The 26,626-nt window shown below is 43.0% G+C and overlaps 1 protein-coding gene and 1 long non-coding RNA gene across 3 annotated transcripts; one reads left to right on the top strand and one right to left on the bottom strand.

Moving 5' to 3' along the window:
- Nucleotides 1-265: 265 nt before the first annotated feature.
- LOC103359898 (uncharacterized) lies at nucleotides 266-4,698 on the top strand. Its single transcript, XR_520333.1, has 2 exons — nucleotides 266-3,126; nucleotides 3,175-4,698. It is a non-coding gene; the product is annotated as an uncharacterized LOC103359898 (long non-coding RNA).
- naa30 (N-alpha-acetyltransferase 30, NatC catalytic subunit) lies at nucleotides 1,233-14,276 on the bottom strand. Of its 2 annotated transcripts, XM_008285463.1 has the most exons (5): nucleotides 13,250-14,276; nucleotides 11,246-11,369; nucleotides 8,038-8,093; nucleotides 5,742-5,916; nucleotides 1,233-5,529 (listed from the first exon to the last, which is right to left on the bottom strand). In XM_008285463.1, exons 1-4 carry the CDS (start codon nucleotides 14,093-14,095, stop codon nucleotides 5,779-5,781), a joined length of 1,164 nt encoding a protein of 387 aa, XP_008283685.1. In that variant the 5' UTR covers nucleotides 14,096-14,276; the 3' UTR covers nucleotides 1,233-5,529; nucleotides 5,742-5,778. The 2 variants fall into 2 exon arrangements, with proteins under 2 accessions (XP_008283685.1, XP_008283684.1); XM_008285462.1 differs by having other exon boundaries at nucleotides 1,233-5,916.
- Nucleotides 14,277-26,626: the final 12,350 nt, after the last annotated feature.

Here is a 26,626-nt window from a genome sequence, read left to right as displayed (position 1 = left end):
TTATCATAGACTTCTATACAACCAGAGGAGTCGCCCCCTGCTGGCTGTTAGAAAGAATGCAGGTTCAGATCACTGCCGCATCAACTTCACATTTCAGAGTGTTACCGGATTGGTTATATATCACAAGTGATATCCTATCGACTCTGAAAGATAAATGTTTTGATATTAACACATCTAAATATAAATTTCAAAAAAGGCGTTTTGTGTTATTCTCAGTTTTGACACCAACATTTAGATTTTTACTGCAAATTTATGTCAGTTATCAACCTAATTGATTGCAATAACCATACTGGTCGGTCTTTATTCCAGTCTCTTCTTTAGCTTCGCGTTTAACCGACAGATATCGAACTTCTCATCCAACTCTCGGCAGGAAAGCGAATACAGCTTTTAGAGTTCGTCACATACAGTTACTTTGAATTACTGCTTGGTTTAAATGTGAAATCTGTGGAAATGCAAATGTTTTATTCAAAGTCATTTGTTCATAGACTGTGAGAAGCACATACAAAATACCATCATCCTATAAAAGTATGTAGCATAAAACAGATTTTGATGTACAATATACTGTAACTCTGGTAAGAACTCATCGCCACTTGCAAAGTTTTCGTTCTGTTTCTCTTCTAAGTGCATGATTATTCATACACAGACTGGTTGCAGAGGCTTCTCCCTCAGGAATGAAGCGTATCTGCTGGCTGGAGAAGCACAAACACTGAAGACAATGGAGCAGAAGTTCATATTTTCACAAGTTAAAGATTTTTTCTTTTTTTTAGCTCAGTTTGTACACTGGTGTGGTTTTTGTGTCCTAATCTGCTTCCGACGAGGGCAGACAAACGTTTTGCTCAACACTTTTGGCCCCGAAAGTCACGCTCACATGCAGCAGGGGTTGCGGTCGGATTAAGATTTAAAACTTTTTTGAGAGAAAATAAAAATATCCAGACAGAAAAAGGATTTCTAGTGATTTGAGCCATATTTGTAACACCAATGATGTTATTTTCTGTAACTCCATGAGCCATCTGACATGCTTAACGTAACAACTGCCTGTTTATATGCAATAATACTGTTCTAGGTGAATGTGATGTAAAATAGTGGACACTTTTTTTCTTTTTTTGTCTCTTTATGTAGATATGAAACAAGGTTGTGATCAAAATAAACGACTCTTTTAGATTGTGACTCTTTCTCGAATTGTGACTCTTTTGTTTGTTTGGGAAAACCACTCCACACAGCAGCAGACAAGCTTTACAGCATTAAAAAAATCAAATAATTTATTTCTGTGTTCTTTTTCCACATTAAATAAAAGCTATCGGACATTTCCAGATCAAAATCAAGAGAGGGGACAGGGAGGAGGAACAGAGGGAAACAGACATGCAGAAAAAAAAAAAAAAAAACCCTTTTGCTCTACCCTTTGCACACTTCATGGATGGCGATGGAGGCAGGCGCCCCAGAAAAAGACTGCAGGAAGCCCCTGTGGTTGGTTGGTTGTGTTGTGGGGGACCACTGCTTATATAAATGTTAATTATCTGACCGACAAAACTGGTTTCTGGAGGGGAGGGGAGGATTTATAAATGTAGGTCAGGAATAGCACAGCGGACGTTCAGGATGAGGAAATAAACTACTGCTTTGAACACTGAACTGGCATGTCAAGTCAAAACTGATTCCAAACGCAGAGAAAACTGGTAATGCAACACCACAAGCCGTGGCTACAAACTGATAAAAGATGACGAAGCCCTTCAGTCTGTGATCATGATCCAAACGGCTGTAATGCCCATAAACCTCGTGGTACTGCCAGAGTTTCACAGGATTGAGAGAGAGAGAAAAAAAAAAAAAGATGCTAAACAGACTCCTTCAAAACACCTCCTCTTCCTGACGGCCCGTTTGAAAGAATACGTTCATTTGCTACCCATCCAGTCCTTTCGTCAGCGTGTGAAAGAAGAAAGGCCTGAACAGTGAGAGAACACAGAAAAAAAAAAAAAAAGGAGAAGCGAGCGTCCAACACAGGGACAGAAGATTGAATGAACCAGAAGGAGTTTGAACGGGGTGATAACAATAAAAAATAAAAAAAATAATCTAAACAGTGTGTGATGAGCAGCAAAAGTTCGGGGTTCTAGATTGTTTCGCTCATCGTTCTCACAACAACACCTCCGGATGGGCTAAAGTAGCACAGAAATTAAAAATAATCAACCCAAAGTCGCCCCCAAACCCAACACATGATTCACCAAAAAAAAAAAGAAAAAAAAAAGACATGCTCTCAATATATCCGATGAATAGAACAACACTCGTATACAAATCTGAAAAATAAAAGAAAAATAAGTAATCTGATCCATTGTTCCAAACGCACACAGACACACGGACAGAACTTTGTGTGGGTGGCAACTCCGTAAACATTTACTCTCCCTTCCAGACGTGGGGATGTAAGAGCTCAGCTGAACTGCTGCCGGAACAAAAAAAAAAAAAAAGAAAAGAAAGAAAGGGGGAATAAACCCAAAACGAGTTCCTGTAGTGTCATTCAGAGGGATTCTAACTGTTTGCTGGAGACTTTTGTTTGTTCCGTTGCCATTGTTTGTAGCCGACTTCACACGTTTTGCAGATGGCAGTGTCTCGCGGTGCTTCCACTTTGAATACTGTAGACAAAAGCACACGCGTCCAATTGCATATTTTCGGGGCGCTACAAGCTCGAGGTGGGCGATCGGGTGATTTTATATTAGGAAGCGTGCTATATGTAAGTATTTTATTTTTACAGCTCAGTAGCTGCTAGACTCGCCTTGTAGTCGTCTGAGGTTTCCTTTCATGCTGTTGGTGCTCATTCAGCCGCCTCTCCAGCGAGTCTCTCGTCTCACCAACAGACTCCAACAGTCCTCGTTCTGCTCTACACTGTGAGCTGGAGAACCACTTCGAGCGTAGCCTTGCAGGGACAGACCAACACCCACAGCGCTGTGTAGTATGGTCTGGCTGCACCTCATTATTAATCTGCTGTAGGGGCAAAAAAAACAACACTATTATGGTTGTAACTCTATCAACTAAATACAATCGATTGGGTGATGTGAAGCCCAGGATGCAGCGATGGTGCCCCTGCAAAGTAGTGATTGTTTTGGTGGAACCTTTGCATGTCGAGAGCCGAATACTGCCTTGTTGGTTGTTGTGTCCCATAGTGGAAGGGAGTTTGAAAACGGTTACACCCAGGTAGTTGAAGAGGACGAGAAAGCCGCCTAAAAGTCCACATTCGGTGAGTCAGACTACTCCTGCCAGAACCTGCAGCAGGTGGAGAACTGGTTCACAAGCTCACTGAGGCTTTGGAGCAGAATAAAGACACCGAAAAGTCCGTCGATGAGGCAGCTGAGCGACAACAACAGCGACCTGTTCGGTCTACAGGTGGAGGAAACATGAGGCGAGATGGGGCTAGCTTGTTAGCAGCGCAGATGCAAGTTACTACTTCTGATTTGAACTTTTAGACTAAAATAAGCATAAAAACAGGACGCAGAGACGCGTGACTTGGCCCTCGAGCCTCATTTCACTGATTACGTATCAGAGCAACCCTAATCACATGACTTCCACTAAACCTGTGAGGAGAACTGTGATTCCGACTGTGATCGTCACATGATGGTCTTCATGTGATCTTTTATCCGGATCGCCCACCCCTGCACAAATTGCATTTACAACCTGTGATAAAGGCTGCTTCCTCATTTGCTTTTAAAAATAAAAAAAAATAGAAGCAGATTCAGGGTTTATTCCCCCTTTAGCTATCATCCTGTTCTTCATTCCTTCTCTACAACATCGAGCACGAACTTACAAAAATAAGTGTCTGCTCATGTAACTAACGAGTCCTGCCGTCCTTATTAGATCAGAACAAAACGCAGCACCACAAAGGCTCTGATTTTTCCTGCGCGAGGAATCCGAAAGCAGAGAGATAAAGTCCAACAGAACAGATCCACACCACTGTCAAAACAGCACACACACACACACATTCGTACGGACACATACACACTGCAGCAATTTCCAAAGAAGTGCATCTGACCTTTGTTCATTTTCACCGTTAAGAAAAAACACACAAAAGCAGTTGAAGCAAACTTTCTTTGCCAATTAGTGTGTGCTGGAACATCCGGGTGCATCTATGACGAGTTCCAGGATCTCAAAAAATGTTAGCGAGGTTGGCTGTGCATCAAGTTAGGGCACCTGGGAAGTGCATTGTGGACTCAGCCGCTCACGAGCAGCGTGAGGTTATACAGGTGTATAGTAGACAAATCTAAATAAACTGAAAGCAAACGAAAGAATACAATATAATCTGCTAAGAATACTCGTCTATTTTCCTTTTTTTTCTTTTTTAACATAAACACACACACACAGCAAACAGGAATCCAGCATTCGCAACGCTTCGCCTCGACCTGGCGCCGACGTGTCGCCCGTCGGCAGGCAGATCGCTGCAGTCGCGGCTGTTAGTGCTGACGGACCGAGTGGCACTTGCAACGAGGAGATTCAGGATAATAATGTTAATTAGTAAACAGAGATATCTGACCACACCGTCATTGGCAAGGAGTCTCTCTCTTTGAACGACACCGTTTTTCTCCTTTTTGGAAATTTTGCAGTGGCTGGCAGTGCGTTTAGGGGAAAAAAAAAAACGAGTTCTGATCTGCAAAAATTAAAAATTTAACTCCTCGACCACACCCACATCAGGGTTCGATTTAGTAAAAGGACACTGAAGCGGAAAAAGAAAAAAAAAAAGGTGGCAGATCCACAAGTTGGGCAAAGTTTGAGGTGCTAATGGAGTGATTTGTTTCTGCTCTGCACCAACATGCTGACACCAAACAGAGGAAGGAGCCTCAGACTGGGTTCATCAACACACTCCTGCACTCACATTAAAATAAATGCATGCATATCTTTACAGGCTTCAGTCCTGGAGGCTGAGGCAGGTGATGGAGGAAGAAGCAGCAGCAGCAGCAATAGCAGCAGCAGCAGCAGCAGGAGGAGAAGGAGGAGGAGGAAGAGGGAGGCGCTGCATCCACTGGACACGATGGGGAAACAAAAACACACACCACAGCATGCGCTCGCACAGTCGCACAAACCACCCGCAACCGCATTCACTCGAAAAATAGCCACTTGCTGTCCAAAAAACACACGAGGCGGTACAAACACGCAGTCATACCGTAGCTTTTTTTTTCTTTTTTCGTCCCCCGCCCAAAACTTACAAGGTTAAAAAAGAAACACAAAAATAAACTCCACAAATATTTTCTTCCCAGTCTGTGTTTTTACCGCTCGACTTCCTTGTTTTCACGCGTTGTTGTCGGCTTTGAGTCAGTTTTGTCCTGCAGGATGATTTTGGTGTGGTTGCCTCGTCCTCTCGGGAATCCTCGCCTGAGCTGCTTCGCGTCACCCGTCGGCGAGGCGTCCAAGCTTCAAGGTCAAAACGTCATCCAGTCCCCGGTCAAGGTCGTCCCAGAGACCGCCCTCGCTCGCTCGCTCGCTCGCCCCCGTCCTCGTCACAGAAAGTATCAGGGGCCCCTTCATGAAAACATCTGGTGGGATTTTCAGTCCATTTTCTGCCTAAACAACAGTTGTTCAGAGGTCAAAGGATAAAAGGAGGGTGTGTCTGTGTGTCTATGCATACCTATGTGCATACTCCTTATGTTTGTACACAGGCGTGAGTGTGTGTGTGTGTCTGTGTGTATGTGTGTGTGTGTATTTGTGAAGATAAGAGCGAATGACCAGGGCAGAGCTGAGGCTGTCAAGCTGATAGTGTTCGAGGTGAACAGCACCTGCTGTCCCGTCGTCCTCCGTCCCCTCGGATTTCCTCTAGCGGAGCCACAGTTTGAGCCGCAGCGCGTCCACTCCGTTCAGGTAGTATCTGAACAGCCGCTTGTCTCTGACAAAACCCAAGTTCTCATACAGCTTCAGGGCTGATTTGTTGGTGATCTCGGTCTCCAATACAACCTGTGGACACAAGGAGGGACGAGTCGGTGAGAGGATTTTTGTGACGTTCACTCATTTTGAGAAGCTGCATTTTTACTCTGCAGTTGTTTCTGGAGATGAACAGTCGGAAAACATTGTTGGAATGAACAACTAATCAAATCGCAATTTGGAACGATACAATTAGCAAAGGCTGCAATTGATATACCTTTAGCAGTACAGAAAAGAAACTGTCATGTCAGTGGTTTTACACATTCCTGCTATTCTCCTTGAGTGGCCGTCATGCTTTGAATGGTATCTCATGGCAATGCTGCATCACATGTTTACATCTATTACACCCTAAATACTGAACTGAAACATGACTTTAAAAAATAATGACGCAAATAAAGTCAAAAAATGTGTCACAAAAATTACAATTCTACATTTCCCCCTATTCATTCAGCCCTAAATCAAATACAAGTTTTGCTGGTTCAGTACACTGATACACTTTTCTTATCCTAGAAAGTAGAGAATAAACAAAAACGACTCTAAACCTGCCGTAGCTACACTCCTCATCTTGTTCGCTCGCATGCTGCCACTAGAGGTGGAACAGATCGAGTTAAACATGTTTGGTTCACTCGTCAGTTCGAGGCGTGTATTCATGGACGAAAGAAATGAGCCTACGATTAACGCACTGAAACTTCTTCGTTGGCACTGATGAAGTGTTGACTGCAGCTGTCAGTCAGGTTTAGAAATAACAAGATGAGTTAGAGAATGTGCCAGCATCATCTCAGGTTTGGTTTTACCGATGGCAGCGAAAGAAAAGCACCGGTGGATTTAACAGAGACAGTACAACGCATGTAGCTAATGCTAGCAGTACACGACGAACCGCTTAAGAAGACGTCATCTGAGTGTTTGTCCTCACAGCGTCAGGAGGAGAGAGTCGTGTCGGATGCAGCAGAGTTGTTTTGAACAGAGTGTTCAATGTGGAGATTTGTTTTTATGTAACTATCACAAAGCTGCCTTTTCTATTTGCACTAAATACAAAACCTCCTCTGCTAATTGAGATTTGACCCTGAAGAAGATGAAGTGCTTATGGTTTAGATGTTCTCAGAATTTTGTTCAAAAGCCACACAGCGGTTGACTTTTTCCTTTTTTGCTGCATTAGATGAAAAGCATGTTGCAACGCCCTCTCACCGAGTCCTCTCATTTACCAAAAAAACTACCAAACGAAACTGATTCTTGCAAACCATTCCCCCCCTACTGGTCCTCAACAACACTCAGAAACTTTCTGTACTTGCGAGAAGGGATCATTTAGGGATATTTTCTGTGGGTACATTCGAGGAAGATCTGATATTAAAAGCTATTGGGAACACTGAACCTAAATTTAGTCGTGCAGAGGCCTGGAAGATCTTTAAACATTTATGATACCCTTTGAAAAATAGTTGGCAGTTTGTCAGTGTTAAGGAAAACCTTTGGTACATATATGCTTTTTTTTTTTTGTTTTATCTTCCCTGGACACGTGTACTGCATTCCTGTCCATAATCAAAATGCAGTTTTTCATATGGAACCAGCACCAAAGTTGAAATATATGCAGCTCACGTACTTTCTTTTCTTGGTCTTTACGTATTTTTTTTACACAAATTAGAGAACACATTCTTTGAGTGAACACATTCAGCATGTAAAAATGATTAATGGGGGCGAACCACAGCCCTCTGATCCCAGCCGACAAAGACAGTAAAGAAATGCTAGCACTGAATCTTATTTCTGCCTCGAACATCTGCTTTCTTTCAAACGATTTCAAGGAAACAGGCTGAATATGTGGCTGCTCGGAGAGAACCGAGGTCGCAGCCAGCTTAGAAAAGTGAAGGACAGAGCAGGAAAAGTGGACCTTGAAATTAAAACTGAGTATTTTTTTTTTTTTTGCCTTTCAGTTCATTCGCACACACGCAACCTGCAACAACAAAGAACTGAACGCCGACAGCACAACACGTCTCTACTCATTTATCTATGAATTATGCATATTTTATTACCGAGGACGCTGGCGCACGGCTTGCAAAAGTGTGCCAATGTCAGGAATAAATCTTTTGTCGTGGCTGCACCCATACAGAAAATGTCTTAAATAAAACACATCATAAATGTCTGAATGTTTAAAAACTAGCTTACCTCGTCACAGTCGCCTTCCACCATGGCGTAGATGGCCTTTTTCACCAGATTAGTACCTGAAACAGAAGAATACAGTGAGTCCAGGAGGGAAACAACACAAAAAATTTGAAGGAAAAGACCTCATAATAATGTAACGTACAGCTTTCCCTTTAGGTTGTTTTCACCAGATAAACAAGGACAGACTTTGAACTCCTGAGGGCTGAACTACGAAGCGAGATTAGCGGGTTATCGAGGTGTGTTGAGCCTAAAGTCAGACTTTTCTGTGTCACGAATGTGGCTCTCTCCATGGTAACTGATGCTGTGGAGCTAGATCTCCATGGTACCTGATGCTGTGGAGTTAGATCTCCATGGTAACTGATGCTGTGAAGCTAACCTGGTCCGGAGCAGGTTATGTTCAAATTAAATCGGCTGGAAAAAGCGTCTCTTTAACCAAATCGTTTCCTGATGATTTTTTATGAGCGATACAGATTCTCAGCTGACGGAATGTGTTTTATCTGCGCTGTGCGTTACTAACATCGCTGAATAAAGCCGTACAGTTACAGTATCGCACACTGTAAACACTGCGTTGCTATGGGAACTCAACACGTATTTAGTTGGTGATGCAGAAATCACATGTTTTTATGTTTGGTGCGTTTACTCTGCTGGTACTGGAGCTGATAAAACAGATTACAAAATGAATTATTCTACTGATATTTATTACACAAAGTATTTGATCAGTAATTAATTAAAACATTCATTTTGCTTTGATTTGGCCAAAAGCTAAAGTGACATCCTGCATTATGGGACAGTGCCAGACCCTATCATCATGTTTAAATATATGAAGTTTCGCGGTTTAATGTGCAGCTGTCGGTGAGAAATGAGCGGCTGCATCGATCGGTAAAATAAACATACTGGTCACGTTCAACAGTTCTCCACCAGCATTCCTGTCTTGCATCACTTCCAGTCGCGGCACTTTTTACCGTCATAAATGTTTATGTTCCTCATTGTTCTCCATTGTAACAGCCTGTTGCCTGAAGCAGCTGCAAACGATGGTTTCATTTTGTGACACGACGCCCTTTTATGTGAACAGAGTCTGAAGCAGAAAGTCTGAGTCGACAAAGAAAGCTGAAAACCACCTTCGTGACACCTGTTATCTCCGACTGGGGCTTTAGTTTTTGTCGAGCCGACTTACACAAAGAAAGTCTGGCTTTGTCAAACCTGCTGTGTCGTATACCCCTTTGCTTTCATGGTAAATGTGCACGTTGTACACGACATACAAGCCACTACAGCAGCACAGAAGCAAAGCAACGTCGTACTGCTGATCAGGTTTATTTATGTGGATTCTAATCTAATAATCTAATAACATCCAAGACAGAAGAAAAAGAAAAAAAACACTTTAGAGAGAGACAGAAAGAGGGACAGCAGCTAAACATATTTCATTCATCTAAAAAAGTCAGTATCCGTGTAAGTATGAACTATATTTAGATCATTTTCACTGCTTTCCTTTGCCGTCACACAGCTCTTTCCAATGCGGAGCTGAAGCAGTTCAAAGCCACCAGATTCCTTTGACAAAAGCAGCGATTTCACGTCACAGAAAACAGAAGTCGCTGATCTACGTCTCCGTCACTCAGTTGGCTACGTTCTTATTGTGTGACTGAGGCAGCAGTGCACCAGCAACTCCAGCAAAAATACCCCAAATAGAGTGTGCATTCAAACTGACACTGATATTTTTAGGTGGCCAAAAGTTGTTTAGCCGCAGACTCCATCCACCTCAGCCCACTGCTGAACTTCACTCACAATTATTTTGTCTGTTTCTCAACTGGGGGCTTACAGACAATCATCTACTGCAGATAACACACCGACTATGGATAAGCACCTCATACAACCCCGCTTCAAAAAATCTGAACTTTGATAACATAACACACTGTGTTTGTTGTCAGACTCTCTTTCTGATAAGTCCGTCCTCCTTTTTCTGGGTTGCTCTGCAGTGCAGGCAGTTGTTACCGCTGCTGCTGCTGCTGCTGCTGCTGGAACAGCAACTTTTCCTGCCGGATTTTAGATAGATAGACACTTTATTTGTCCCCGTGGGGAAATTTGGTTTGCAGCAAAGTCACATGGTGCTTCATCACAATGAACAGAGCCACCAGTGGTCATAGACATACAAATACAGCATATGTTACAGCAGATTAGCATGACCAGCTGGACATCCTACTTATCATTATGTGAATTACAAGTTAAAAAACTTAATGACTTGAGGAACAAATGATAATTTAGATCCGTTTTCAGTTAATCAAAGGGGGCGTTATCGTCATGGAGGTGGGGGGTTTCTGCCACTGAAACAGGGCATCTAAAGAGACGTCTACATTTGTATAAATGTCAATAAGAACAACGCCCTCTTACTGAAAGGCCGCGTGATTGGACAGCATCATGGGCTAGACTTTCTAAAGCAGAGAGGAGGTGCAGGAGTCTTTCTTGCTCATTACAATAGGTGGGTTTTCCACTGCAGGAACTTGCGGCAGGTGTGAATCTTTACAGGAACCGCCCCCTAATCAGCCCTTTCAGCTTTTCTTTTTCCACTGCAGCGTCGGATCCGAAAGCAAAATATCGAATAGTATTTACTGGACATAACTTCATTTCTAAAAGCAGATAAGAAACAGAACACTGCAGGTTTGTTATGTTGGCCTGTATGGCGTAAAAATGAAGTGATTTGTTCCGTCCTTGTTCTAAACTCTACAGCTTTTATCCCAGCTGCTCTTACTAGAGCCAACTCCTCTGTACGTTGTTGACGACGATGTTCGAGAGGAAGAGACACAGCGTTCGTGATCCTCTCTAAGTTTAATCAATCAGTGATCAGCATTGAGCCCCGCACAGCAGTTTTTTAGTACCTTCCCTAGAGTTGGCACTTTTTTCCTCGCTTGAAAACAGCCCTGAAGGAGGTTCTACAGGAGCAGCTCCCGCAGTCAGAACATGCTTAAAGGTTAAAGCTGCAGTAAAGCAGCTCTGCAAGTTCCTGCAGTAGAAAACAGCCTCAAACGCTGAAAGGTTATTATGAACGTATTGCTCCAATGACTTTAAAAAATTACCGCCTACCGCAGCTTTAAGTTTAAAGTTGCATCACACAACCGCTGAGTGTGTGTGCTTTATCTAAACGATGCATTTGCATAGAGATGTGATTGCCAAAGGCGGCTCGTAACAGTGTAACACAATATATTCTGTGCCGAGATCTCACCGATGCTTTTCCTTCTGTGTTTCGAGTCCACAGCCAGCATGGCGATGTAGCCGCGACGAAACATCTTCTTATGCATGTCAAGCTTACATACAATGGCTCCGACACACTCCTGCTCCACCATGGCCTGCGACGGACACACAAACAAGCACAGCAAACAGTCAAATCCTCTGAGGTGGCCGCTGAGAGGCCTACCGACAGTTTCTCTCCAGTTCCTGTCATCCTGCCAGTTCTGCCGGCTCCCCGACCTGACCCCCGACCTTTATTTCACCGCACTTCCTCTTATGTCACATGCGGCGTTCCAGAATAACTGGAACTGGGAAGTTTACGACCTTGAGGCCCAGAGGATAAACAAAGAAAGGACAACATTTTTTGTAAAGTGACAAATTTAAAAAAAAAAAAACCTTTACTGGACTGGGCAGGTGGAAGAGGAAACCTCTAGTTAAAGCTCAGCACTGAAGGTTTTAGAACTCTGAAGAAACTCTGACATACCTGATAAACTAAAAGGCTTCAGCTTCTCAACTTGACAGCTATTAATGCAGATTTATAGCCACAAAACTGACAAGGGTGGAGGTTCTGTGACAGGTAAATGAGCCGAGTAGCCTGCCAGAAACTAAATTACCGACTACAGTGATGACTACACACCTGTGTGTTTCCACCGAGTGCTTTACTTGCTCTAAAATAGTTGTATACAAGTGACTAGATAAGAAGCCCTGGCATTGCTGATAAACTAAAACGGGTGTTGTTGCGTGAGTTCCTTGATTTGATTGCTATTAGTGCAGACGTATATCCACAAAACTAACAAGTACGAAGGTTTTCCGACAGCTAAATGGGTCGAGAAGCCTGCCAGAAGCTAAATTACTAACTTGAAACCTGTATAACTTTATTTGCTCTTACGCGGTTGCCCACAAATGACAGGATAAGATATCCGATAAACTAAAAAGCATTCGTTTTTTTTGATTTATCACCTACCAATGCAGATGAAACTAACAATTATGGATGATTTCTGACAGTTAAATGGGCTGAACATCCTGCCAGAACCTAAATTACTAACGTGAAACTTTATTTGCTCTGACACAGTCGTATATAAATGACTGGAGAAGATACTCTTGACATCGCTGATGAACAAAAACGGTCAGTTTCTTGGCTGACAGCTGTTAATGCACACTTATATCCACAAAACTAACAAGTGCTGAAGATTTGTGACAGTTAAATTAGAAGGTTGAGTCTAACAACAAGTAAAATGTAAGCTCCAAAGCGTATGCATTGCCACAGAGGGTTTCATAACATTGCTGATAAACTTAAATAGGTGTTATCAGTTTCTACAGACTTATATCCATAAAACTAACACACATGGGGGATTTCTGACAGTTAATGCGTTGAATAACCTGCCGGAACCTAAATGAATAACCTACATAACTTTATTTGTCGTGACAGAGTTGCACACAAATGACTGGAGAAGATATTGTGACATTGCTGATGAACTGAACAGTTGACAGCTATAAATGCAGACAAAACTAACAAGTATGGGAGATCTCTGACAGCTGAATGCGTTGAGCAGCCTGTCAGAACATAAACTGTCAAACTGAACCCTATATAACTTCCTTTGCACTAACATAGCTGAACACAAATGACTGGAGAAGATATGGAGATGAACTAAAAGGTCAGTTTCTTGATCTGACAGCTATGAGTGCAAACTTATACCCACACACCAAGATGTATGGAAGATTTGTGACAGTTAAAATGGAAATACTTGCCAATAACTTAAAAAAAAACCAAACCTTTGTGCTGCCACTGACACATTTATCTGCTCAGCATATCAGCTCTATGTTTAACTGCCTTTGAGACACACTGACAGGTGATGACAAGAAATGCAGTCACACCCAGTCCTACTAATGCAGAGCAGCTTAAGGTTGCCTGGCCTCAGAATAAAAGGAGTGACTCTGATTCTGAGCTGAAAGTTAAAGTTGGAGGTGATTTCTTGCAGCTTTTTTTTTTTTTACTCACCAGAAAGCAGAGCTGCGGCCAGTTGTGGATGAAGTACCTGTACGTATAAATTGAATAAGGCTCAGACAAGTCCTTGGTGATCAGTCTCATGATCCACGGCATCTGCAGCTCGGACTCGTAGCGGACGTATCGGATGCCGTGACCGTCGCCCTCCGCTCGGCCGGGGGAGCTGCTCAGGTCGAGCCGGGCCAGCTCCGCGGCCGGCGGCTGCTGCTGCTGCTGCTGCTTCGGGTCCCCGCCGGGCCCGACAGCGTCCGGCGGCTCGTCGCTCGGCGGTCTCGGGGGCTGCGTGTGGTCGAAGCTGCCCTTCCCTTCGTGGGCCGCCTCAGTCCTCGTGAAGCCCGGCATCCCGTTCATGCTATTGTTAACCAGCGGAGAGTGGCTGCCGTTTTTGGAGAAGGGGCTGTGGCCTTCGTGTTGGCAGTGCTCACTATTGTTTCTAGCGGCCGGAGCCCCCTCGTTGCTGCCGCTGCTGCTGCTGTCACAGTTGTCCACGGACGCTCTGGGATTGTCAGGCCGGTTTCCTGCGTGTTGGTGGCCGTCGGGCTCCTCCGAGGGGCTGGCCAAGCCGTTCAGCTGCTGCTGCTCTCGGGCTTGCATTTTGAGGTGAAGCGCCGCCGGGCTAGCCCTCGCTAGCATGTTTTTCTGCTTCTTCTTCACCGAGCCTTTCACTTCGCTTACCGGCTGCGACTTCTTCCCTGTCCCGGCGGGTACACAGTCCTCCCCGTGGCAGGCCGCCTCTCCGTCTTCCACCGCCGGCTCCGCGCTCCCAGCCCCGGGGAAAGGAGGAATCTCAGCCGGGGATGCGGGCAGTGCGCTACTAGGCCCAGGCGGCACTGTGGCCATCCCACTGCATTAAGGTGGAGATTCACGCTGGGAGAACGTTGAACACAATTTCATCCACGAGGCCAAGTGACACACAATCAATATACGACTTATTCGACCGAATATCGCATAAATCCAGCGCTTTTTCAGGCAATAGCGTTTCCGCTGTTTGTCGCTGCTTTCTCCTCGATTTCCCTGCTGCCGCAAAGTGTCGTCGCAGAAAACTCCATCGCGACAGACGGAGACGCTTTACGGCAGCCGAGGAACGCATGACAGTTGCCGCTCATTTTTCTGACACCAGGGTCAATGCCTGTAGTTTATTAACCACTGAAACAACAGAAGTGCTTCCTCCTTTATTTATTTTAATATTTGCCTTTCTGTTGCAACAATAGCATTTACAAATCACACTTTAAATTTAACTTTATGTCAATTAAAGTTACATATGATCAGATATTTTATATTGGTATGACAATCTCAGTAGTGGAAGAGTCCTGAAAGGTTCACTGCCCCCTCAGCTCAACAACCACTGATCAAGACCCAGTGGTGGGATGTAACTAAGTACATTTACTCAAGTACAATACTTACGAACAATTTATCATTTATGTTTACGTATTCATATACTTAGCTTTTTTTTTTTCCTTTTTAAAAATCACATACTTTCTTAAGTATTTCCACATTGTGCTTAAATATAAATTTTACAAGTTTTAAGTAATTCTTTGTTTTTCTACAGTCTAATTCTACTCCACTATATTCTGGATGCAAATATTTTTGGAACTTTGCACGGCTTCACAAGTGTTTTAAAACTTTTTCGTTTTTTTTACATTAATTGCGCACAATTATTATCAAATATAAATCAACTAATAAATTATTCTATATTATTGTAGAGTAGGCTAGCTGCAGTACGTACGCTAATTAAACATTTCTACAACACTGAGGTGGTGTAAATAATAATCAATGAGCAATTATTTATCCAATAATATAATGCATATAATTCTTCAATGGACCATTCTGCATTATGATTAATTTTATTTACTCATGAGTTCTAATTTTGCTTTTTGTTCATTTGTTTTATTTTAAGGTCCGCGTGAAGCTTTAGTTTAGTTGCTTTAAGAATTTTTTGACACTAAAATCTTTGTATTTTTACATATGTAGAATTTCAAATGGACTATTTTTATTGTAAAAGAGGATTTTTCCACAACAGTATTGCTATTTTATTTAAGTACATAAATACTTCTTCTACCACTGCCAAAATGAGCATCTTTGGCAGCAGAGGAATCTGATAGATGTTTTTTCCTTTGCAACTATAAATACGATACTGCAGGTTGTCCAGCAGATGTCGCCACTAGATCAGTTTGTCGTTTTATCTTCGGAAGTTTCTTAAAACTTGCCTGCATCTTAACTGAGCTTCCACTTCACTGCTTTCCAGATAAATATAGAATTTTTTACTTCACCACTTAGACTAATATCTCCATGAAGAATTTGTAAATTAATGAATACATATTAATACATGATTTCATCACAGCAGAAAGCGACTTGTGTCAACAAAATTAACACAACAGAAATAAACATAAACATTGCCCAGAGACTGACTGGCTGTCCTCTTCCATTCCTGGAGGAGATTCACAGCACCCACTGCCTCAGGAGAGCCCAAAGCATGATCAGGGATCCCTCACACCCCGGCCACCACCTCTTCAAACTTGAACTGTGAACTGTACAGTTGTTTTAAAATTGTTCTACTATGCATTGTGCACTTTTGTTTCCTGATGTTTTGGATCGTATACGAGAGCTTACGAGAGTTAATATTAAGTTTCCCATTACTATATAAAGTTATATGTGCATCACTTTAATGTTCTAGCTTATGATTGAAAACTACACAACTTTTTATCTGCTGCTTGTGAATTCCCCCCTCAGGGATCAATAAAGTTTTATCTTCACCTATAATATGACATCATAATTGATTGATTGATTGATTGATTGATTGGATGTGGTATTATTAAACTAAACCTGCAAAGTTACCAGGTAAATGTAATGGAATAAAACGTGTAGTATTTACCTCTGAACTGTGGTGGAGTGAAAGGATAAAGTAGTAGACAATTAAAACAGTCAAGTAAAATACAAGTAACTCAAACTTTATACTTAAATTTAGCACCTGTGTACATTTATTCAGTTAAGTATTTACAAGCTTTGCTTCAGTAAAAATACTACTACGAGCTTTAAATTGCTGTAAAGTTGAACTGTGAAGTAGTACAGAACTGGAAAACTCAAGCAAAGTACAAGTAACTCAAAATTTTACTCAAGTAAAGTACTTGAATAAATGTACTTAGTTACTTTCCACCTGCAGTTGAGTAAATGTGAACTACATTATAATACTTAAGTAAAAGAACTGCATTTCATTTCATTATGTCTGTGAAATGACAATAAAGTTGAATCACACAGTAACAATACTGTTACAACCAAAAGTCCTGCATATAAAACTTTACTGCAGTGAAAGTATGTAAGGAGTTTTTTCTTTTTGCAGATCGACAAAGTCCATCCAGGTGGCAGTGTTGCTCTATTGTGTCCTCCATGTATTCTGATGGTGGATCACTATTTGGCAAAGACATGGTGAGAACTTTAAAGTCAAAGTGTAGAAAACACGACACAAAAACTCACAGATGGAGAGATAGGTATGTTTTCCTGGAGAAACAGCGTCCGCATCCTGTTTATAAATATACATTACAGAGCGAGAGACGAAGCGATAGAGAGGCAGAGAGACGGCTCTTTTAAAGCTTAAGCCTCGAGGCTGAGAACTCTCTGAAGAGCTGGAATCAGACATGCACAATCAGTTCCCCTCTTCAAATCTCCTTTACAGGCCTATCTACTTGAACAGGCTTCTCTTAATTACTTTCTCCATCACTTAGCGAGCCGAGGCCGGGACGAGCCGCGGCAGCGTCTTGCCAGAGACATTTGGCTGGTTTGAACCCATATTTATACAGGCCTATATCTGCTTTCTCACAAGCCTGTCCCGGACTTTCCCTCCCCTCCTGCTTTCATTGTACGCTGCTCTTGTCTCTCGGTGGCTCTACCCCTTTCCAAATATCTCCAGGGTGTCGGTTGCATCATGTGACTGGTGTACTTGTGATTGCAGCACTTGGCACGAGCTCTAATCTACGAGGAGGAACCCGAAATACCTTGAAAAAAGGCAGCATGTAAAGAAGGTCAGCGTGGAGCTCTGGACGATGGGTCGACCGATGTTCTGTTTTTATTGGGGGCTGAAATGGATTATTGGTACTAAGGAGACAGATTACCGATACGTAGAACCGACATTGGATGAAAATAGTGGTGTCAAAATTTAGAAAAACACAAACTCCACCAAAAACTTCATTAAATTGCTTTAATTTCTTTCTGTTTTGCATTTGTTTAAAGCTGAAGCGCAGGATTTTTACATATAAATGAACATTTCTTACACTTAACCCATCACACAGCACTGATCAAGTCTTTGGCGCCACGTAAATTTCTCAGTATTTCACAGTGTACCAAAGTTTTCAGTCGTGTTTCTTACATTCCCGCGATGTCAAGCAGCAATAATTAGTTTGCCAGATGAGAAAAGAGTTGTACAGCTCAAGAAGTAAAGACAGAATATCTACAGCAGCTGAGAGTTTGGTGGAAAAAAACTCAGAAATGTTCAAGAAAAGTCTCCTATCCTCCAGCTGATAAAAAAAACTCAGTGTCCAGACGAGGGAAAACTGTTTAAAAGTGGAAGCGATCAACGTCAAAGTATTCATCACAAACGCTTCAACAGTGTTTGTGTAATAATTCTCCTTCTGCCAGAAGGGGGAGGCAAAAGTTTCGCATTTTGTTTATTTCAGGGAATTTTTCAACACTGAAAATTGTTTTTACAGGTTAGTCAATGAATTCAAACAATTAATTTTATACCCAAAAAAGCAAAAATAATGACGTAATTTCAGTTCATTTTGTCTTGACAAGCACAGGATGACAAACAGGCGAAAGTTAACATATAAAAATGCAAACTTGTCCATTTGAAGTGGAAACTAAAATGTAATAAAAATAAAAAAGGGGGTTTATTTATGTCAGTAGTACAACTCCAAAAAAAGTTTCTACTAAAGCCCTTAACAAAGTGAAAAAGTTTGGTCTGTGTGTTATTACAAACAGCTTATAGCGGAGGGCAACATGGTGGATGTTTCACAAGCATGGAGCAGCTAAAGCAACTTCTTTTCTCATTTTGGTAGAAGCTTTGAATTAAATTATTAGCAGCTAAATTCACAGCAGAAGAAGAGTTTGTCGGACAACGCTGCCGTTATAAAATCCGCATTTCAGCACAACAGCAGCTTGGAAGTGACTCTTGGTTATGATGTAATCCTAATGAACCTCATTTCAGTCATTGTTTCGTACGTTTTCTGTCTCTGACAACAAAAAAAGAAAAAATTGTAAATGAAAACAGCTTTTTTTTAAGTTCAGGTATATTGAAACATTGTATAAGTGAGCACAGAGAGCAGGAGAGAAGTATCCAGATGTAAAGTTCCTCTTGTGTGTTTTCGATTCAGGTCTTCATGCATTGCAGTGTGTTGCCACAGAAACTCTACGCAAACCACCTCTTTGTTATAATTTAAAGTTCTCCTATTGTTTCAAAGACTTGGAAAACTTTCACGCTGCACTGAATTGCTGCAGCCGCCATTTTCTAAAGCTGTAACTGCAGCTGATCGATGACTGGAGCCAAAAACAAGTGATGTCATGACACAATAAGACATGATACCAGAGAGAAGCATTTGTTACAAGGAACTGAAGCGGCTGTGTGTTGATGAATCTTCAGCATCTGTCATCAATTTGCAGACTAGTTGTTGCAGCTCTGCTTGAAATGACTGATTGGTGACCGCGGATACGAAGACCCGCGTCAAGGCCGAAGTAGAACATTTTGAAATTTGTTTATTCTATCAGAAAAATTTGAAAACTCGGATCCAATAATCAGTCGCCCCCCTTGTCAGTAAAACCCAGTTCGACACTGAACCCAAATTCCCTCGTCCTTCGGATCCGTCTCCGTCTTTCCGTCCATCTGAACCGGTCTCAGGGGCTGAAGGCCAAGCTTTTGGATCTCCGTCCTCCCTCCTCCTCCTCCTCCTCCTCCTCCTGTCCGTCACATTGGCCTGCTCCCCTCACTCCTCCACTTCCCCGTGTCCTCCTTCTCCTTCTTTTTTTTTTTTTTCTGTGTCTGGCGTCTGGTCCACTAGAGCTGTATTTAATTAGTTTCTGTTGGGTTAATTAGGGGCTAAAGTTAGGGGGTCGGACCAGAACAAAAGCGGGTCAGGCTGGACGGATGCAGGTGCTCCGGAGTGGTTGCCAGATTCCACCGTTCAGATTAAGATGGCTGCAAATTGTCTGGAGTGTTGGAGGAAAGAGAGAGAGACAGGGAGAGGGAGAGGGAGAGCGACCAGAGAATCGCAGGGGAGGAGGAGGAGGTTTTTCCGCCACATATGGGATGGCAGCTCCTTATACACCCATGCTGGCATCATTGTTCTTATTATGTGATGAATTTCAGCATCCTTTCTTTGCGTTTTTCCACAAGAAACCGCCTCGATTCATGCGTCTCCCTCTCATATTACACCGGTTGATCTAATGTATGGCCAGTGATGTCTCTGCCAGCCTGTTTCCCGGCCGCTGTGTTCACATCGCTCACTTTTATTCATGTACGAGTGGCAGCTTCACCCTTTATGCTCTGTCGCGGGGAGAAAATATGTGAGGGGGACATCAAATAGCCCAATCCAGACAAAACAAGTGAAGTATACATAAAATGTGCAGCCTGTGAAGTGTACATCAGTTGCTCCAGAAATGAAGTGATCACGTAAATGAAACAAACGTAGCTTCAGGCTGCTGCGCTGTGAAGATTACCTGCTTTTTTTTTCTTTTTTTTTTGCAATTCACAGATATGTACGGACTATACGTGTAAGTTTGAGACGCAATTTGACCTTTTCCCCGTGGAGATGAAGAGGGAGCAGATACGAGAGGAAGAAGAGGAGGAATCTCTGGCATTGGCCGGAGCCCCTCGGTGCAGGAGGGTCCTGGGGCCCTTTAGACAGGCGCCAGCCCAGCAGGGAGGCAGAGACAATCACGCAGCACCAGATTCAAGGCACAGAGATGGAGGGATGGAGGGGAGACGAGGAGACGCAGAGGGGAAGATCGAGGAAGGAGGAGGAGGAGGGGAACAAAAAGCGGGACAAAGAGGGACAAGCCGAGGAAAAGGTGGAGGACGCGGCAAGGAGGCGAGCCGAGAGGTCCGGGGCGGAAACGAAGGGAGCCCGAGCGATGGATCAAGAGGAGGTGAGGGGAAGAAAGAGACGAGCTAGAGGGAGATAGCTCGTATATTCCCTCTGTAACAGTGTTTATCACCGGCCCAGATCGTGGCGTATGAACAGTGATCCAAGTCAACCATCTGCTGAGGCTAGATAAGCCTGGGAGAGCTGGGTATTGAGCTGTCACTCAGGGAGGAGTGCAGGGAAAGAAAGAGAGGAGGGGAGGCAGAAACAGAGGAGAAATAAAGACAGAACAGGGTGAGGGAGATGGAGGAGGAGGAGGGAGGCGAGGAGGAGGGAGGCGAGGAGGGAGGGAGGGAGGGTCTGTGCAAGGTAGAGGAACTGAAAGGAGAAGATTTGGAGTGGAAAGCATCCGTCTTGTTAGAGAAAGACTTAACGTCAAATTGATGTCCAGCCCCGTCCTGCCTGATGCCGAAATAATCCCTCGGTTAATAAGTGGAACAATAAAAATTATTTGTTTTCATCTTCTTCGGCCCACGTCTTGCACGTAAACGCTCTCTCCTGCATCCGCTCACGTCACTCCCTTTGACGGCTGTTTGTTTTCTGTCACATTCGAACATGCAAATTAGAAGCAACTCTGCAATAAACGTACCTGACGAGATGGAGGATCCCCAGACTGGGCTGATGAATGTGGCAGTTTGAGGAATGTTTGAAGACAGAAAAGTCAAAAGTCTTGGATTCCTGCTTCCGAAATGTGAATATTTTCTGGTTTTACACTCAGTATCTTTGGATTATGGACAATAAAATGATTTGTTTTCACCTTTTTCGGCCTACTTCTTGTACGTATATAGGCTCCTGCATCCGCTCCTTGTGATGGTTTGTTTTCCATCACTGTAACACAAACACATATTTGCACGTCAGGAAATTTGAAGCAACTTTGCAAAAAAATTACCACGGTGGTGGAGCTCCACACTGGGTTGATTAACCTGCACAAAAAAAGTCTAATTTCTTCGATTCGAGCTGCCTAAATGTGAATATTTTTAGATTTTGCACTGAGTATCTTTAGATTCTGAACAATAAAAATTGTATTATTGCACATATATACGTCCCACCTTTCCATAGCTGTTTGTTTCACGGCACACGTATTCGCACGTCTGTAAATTTGAAGCAATCCTGGAATAAATTTACCAGCTGACTCGTGTCCCCACTGTGGAAGATCTCCAAACTGGGTTGATTAATCTGCACACAAACCTCAGAGTATAAAATATCACTTTACTATATTGTGTAAGTGCCACTACCATCCATTTTTACGCTTCAGTTTTGGTGCAGATGCCACAAACTCAGTATCAAGCGTTCAGTTAGTTGTCAGCTTTTGTTTTAAGACCAAAAAGTAAAAATTCTTGGATTCCAGCTTCCTAAATTTGAACATTTTCTGGTTTATTACTGAATATCTTTGGATTATGGACAACTAAATAACTATTATATGTACACCGTTGCATCCACTTACATCGCTCTTGTCTCCACTAAGGATCTCAAAACCCTTGATTCTGTTACTTTGGACTAAAGCTGCAGCGATTAATCGATTAGCTGTTGCTGTTGAGAAGTGATCAATCTATTTGTGTGATATTTTAAGAAAAAATTTGGTCTAAATTCTTTGATTCCAGCTCCTACATGTGGATATTTTCTGCTTTTAGACTGAACATCTTTGGACAATGCACAATAAAACGTATATAAACGCACATTTAGACGCTCCTGCATCAGCTCACGTCGGTCCTTTTCATAGGTGTTGTTTGTTTTCTGTCACACATCTTCACGCATCTTGTGAAATTTGAAGCAACTCTGCAGTAAATGTACCTGGTGAGTCGTGTCTCCACTGTAGAAGATCCCCAGACTGGGTTGATTAAGCCCCTTGTGCAGGTGATTAACTTAAACCCCACTTAAACCAGCCCAAATAAAACCACTTTATGTATAACTATAAATGTCAGCGTGTGTGTGTGAAAGACAGACAAAGTAAGAAAAGATGAATCCGTCCCTTTTAAGACGTACAAACATTGGATCCCAGCTCGGATCTGTGTGTTTATAGTGTGATACTGCGGTAGTATGGGGGTGTGAATTAAGGCCGGGAGGGGGGTCAGGCCCGGGAGTGGGGGTTAGAAGGGGATTAGCCGGGGCCAGTTGGATCATTTTACAGCCGGAGGACCCCCCTTCACCCTCTGCAGTCTCCTGGACAATGAGGATTAAACTCCTCTTGTTCCTCAACTCCGAAAAAACGGCAGGACGACAAAGACAGTATTCCTCCCGGGTGCCCCGGCTGAGGCTGGGAGCTGAGAGGGGGAGAGAGGGGAAGGAGGGTGAGGGAAGGGGGAGGCGGGGGAGAGGAGGCAGGGGGTCCATCATAAAATTAATCCCTTCACAGTTTCCTCTGGGTGCAAAGTGAGATATGAGGCAGACATGTCTAATGAAACGCTACAGTCATCTCGGGGCACAGCGATAAAGGCGCACATTAAACTAATGGAGCTCGTCATTAGTGGCTCCATTAAGCGGATCGAGATGCTCTGCTTTGGTGATCCGCACCGAAGATGAATCCACTCCAAGAGACTCCACGCCTCCTCTGATATCTCGTCACTCGTGCGGCAGTTAGGTGACGACATTTAACTTTATAATCCTCAGTGCTGAAAGTATAAAAACACTCGCTTTAAATTTGTAGTTTACACGAGAGGAACGGTTTGACAATTTGGTTTCATCAATAACACTTTTACGCTTAGCTTAGCATAAAGACAAAAGGAAACAGCTAGCCTGGCTTCGTCTCAAAGTACAGAATCCACTTTCTAACACTTTCTTTATCTGATGTGCACAAAAACTTCAGTGCAAACAGATAACGCTGCTCTGTTGGTGTCTTAGTGCCACAACAGGACACTTTTATGCTTCAGTTGTTGTACGGACACAACAAAACGTGTTCATTTGTGAGCTTTAGAGAAGCTGAATACTATCACTTTGAATCAGAGATGCACAATTAATCAATTAGTTGTCAACTATTAAACAAAATGCCAACAAAAGCAAGTCTAAATGACCTGACTGCAGCTTCTAAAGTGTGAATATTTTCTGGTTTCTTTCCTCCTCTATGACAGCATCCTGAATCTCTTTAGGGTTGTGGATAAAACAAGACGCTATCATCTTCATACTGATCGACATTTTAGCCATCAATCATCATCAACTCATTAAGAAAATATCCAAAAACAGCAGTGAAAACATTCGTTAACTGCAGCTCTACTTTGGACAGAGCTCTTTCCTGAGAGGTTGCTGAGATTTGGGGCCTCAGGTGGAAATTGCAAGTTTGGCGGTTTGATCCTCGGCCACGCTGCAGTGCCCTTTGGCAAGAAAATGAACCCCGAGTTGCTTCTGATGGCAGCTCTGCAGCTACTGGCGTCTGAATGGGTGAATGAGGAACACATTGTAGTGTTTTGTAAAACCTAGCGAAGGTTCAAAGGTACCATACAGGTGTAGACGATTTAAAACTTTATCCTAACTTAAATTTACTGTACACAACTAAGAGTGTTACCAAACTTGTAATCTAATTCTAATATACCCCCAAAAGTCCAGAGATGCTGTTGGAGTGTTTTTAAAACAAAAAAGCACTGACCTTTCACGCCCACTGACCATGCAGGTGTAGCAGCGGGTAATACAACAGAGCTAAATTAACCAGCTAATGCTCACATCTACAGAAAATTAGGGAAAACCACATGCGACCGTTAAAACCCAATCAGAAAGTGAACAAGGGCGTCTGTCACAGTTTCCAAAAGTTTCTCTCGATCCAAACGCAACCCTGGATTTTTAAAAGCTGCAAAAGTGTCTGTTTTGGGCGTCCTGAAACACCACAGAAGTGTGGACGTAAGGAGTGCATGTAGCAGAGTTAATGCACTTTAAAATGGAAGTGAGGATAGATTCCAGCTGCAGGATGTTGGAAAAAATGGACATAAAATACAGAATTTTTTTAGCAAATGACCTGAATAACTACTCGGAAAGAATGACTCATTCTAAAAGTTACTGCGGTGATTTTGTAGATGAGTGCACCTGCATCGAAAATTTTTTAAAAAATGTAAAAGGTTGTATGGAAAAGGCATTAGAATTAGATTTTTGCTTTCAATGACATTCAGATCTAAAACAAACAGAGCTTTCTATTCTTATTTAATGATTTACAGATTAGTTTTTGCACCTAAATCTTTATTTTCAATGTTAATTTGCACTCGTGGAGCCTAAATGTCCAGAAACTCTTCAACAAAGTCTTTGAAATAAAGTTAAAAATGATCAAATAAGACCTGTGTGGATTTCCTTTGTGCATCCAGCAAAACCTGTAGCATGATGTATTTAAGTTACTTCAGCCTTTGTGTGGATGTAAATGTGGTCTTTTTGCAATGCTAGGCTAACCATCGTCTGGCCGGTGCCCAAAATTTCAAATTATTGCCCCAAAATTTACATTGCATGACACAAATCCCAGGTGCACTGTATCATTTGAACCCTCTGTGAACAAAACGCATCCCCAGCTCAGTAAATTGAGGGATAAATCCTGTGTAAAAGCCCGGCGTTGAGCCGTGTGTGATCATAGCCTGAGGCCTGGTGATTAGGGAGCCCTATGTGGCAGAGTGTCCACCCAAGGACGTACCACTGGGCTCAGTATGTGGCACAGTGTCGGGCCTCCAGAAGTGTTTGCCGTTACAATTACTGTAACAATCGGCGCTTCTTCTACTTCAGGGGATCGAGGACAAAAAGTAATTTTTGTGATGTTGTGATGCAGAGGATCAAAATTTACTGGTCAACATCCAAGTGAGAGGAGACAATGAAAGAGGAAGACAAAAGAAACAGAAGGTTTTAATCTGGAAATAAAAAAAAAAGAGGAATGTTAAAGAGAGGAGTGAAAGAGAGAAGGAGGGCGAGCAGCAGCACAACAGAACCAGGGGGAGTTAGAGGAGAGGAGGGGCGGTTATACAAAAAAAATAAAGGGGGTTTCTTTTACTTAAAAAAAAAAAAGAGCAAAAGAAAAGCCTCTTCTCGCCTCCTGGACGCAGTGTCAAACCCAATCAGTGTCTGGCCTGGCAGCGCTGCTCGTCTCCCAGGCACCGGCTCACAAAGGAGGAGAGCCGAGGCCGCCACACCTCTCACTTCCAATCTGCCTCCTCCAGGACGAGGCCTGAAAGCCGAGGGCCGACAAAGCGCCTCCGATGTTCAAACTCTCATAAAAAAAATGTAAAAAAAGTCCCAGTGTGGCGAAAATTGGATTATCCAGCAAAAGTAAGAAACACTCTCAGATCAGTTCATGTCGATTTGGACAGTTAATATCAGTTTTTATTGTCAGGAAGGGGGGAAAAGCTGGAATAAGTTGAGGCTTTCGGGGGGATAAACGGCCGGTTGTAGGTAGGTATTGTTCTTAAAGATGCTCAAGCACAAGAATGGGACTTAGTGTCAGGGTGTGTATGCATAAAGCCAAACACAAACATGGATAAACTGCACGAGCAACAATCCCCGAGTGCTAATAAACGTGAGCAACAAGGCTTGATCCTTAAAAAAAAAATGAATAGACACCCCCCTTTAAATCGCATTGTTGAGCAAATCCTGTATTAAAAAGGAAAAAGGGTAACTCTGCGTTTATACTCTTGAAGACTTTGGTTAAGCCAGTCTGCCACTTTGCAGCTTCGTCGAGTAAATCCTGCATTTCAGTGGCGATTGGCTGAAGCCGAAGGGGCCATCGTTTTCACACGCTTCATCACTCGCTTCCTCCTCCTCCTCCTCCTCCCCCACGGCTGCTGTTTACCCATCAGCAGACAATGGCTGGTTACTGGCAATTAAACAGCATTTTCTGAGGAATCCGTGGCACTAGGTCTAATGGCATTACTGCTGGATGATTCAATCCCTGAATAGTCAACAGGATTTTGCCTCTCACCAGGAAAATACTGCTTCATCGAATTACCCGTATTACATAGATTTACCCAAAGCTTATGATTCAGGGTTCACAGATTACCGCTCTTGTAAAGCAGCGATAGGAGGCCGGGGACGACTCCTCGGAGCCGCCGCCGCCGCCGCAGATTCACAGATTATTAATTTGACTTTTAACAACTCTCTGCTTTTGCTTTTTCTGACTTTAATATCAGACGATGCGCGCGCGACGCACACGCACGGACGAACGGAAACACGGAAGCCAAACTGCACATTGTTGGCCTTTGACCTCGCGCGGGTCGAGTCGAGCCGGGCAGCTCGAGGAACCGGGGAGGATCGGCCAAGTCCATTATCTCACAATGAAGGGCTAATTACTGGG

This window comes from Stegastes partitus, unplaced genomic scaffold (assembly GCF_000690725.1).
Source record: "Stegastes partitus isolate 25-593 unplaced genomic scaffold, Stegastes_partitus-1.0.2 Scaffold403, whole genome shotgun sequence".
Lineage (NCBI taxonomy): Eukaryota > Metazoa > Chordata > Actinopteri > Pomacentridae > Stegastes > Stegastes partitus.
Note: the sequence above shows the minus strand (reverse complement) of the source record. Positions and strands in the feature narration are given on the sequence as shown.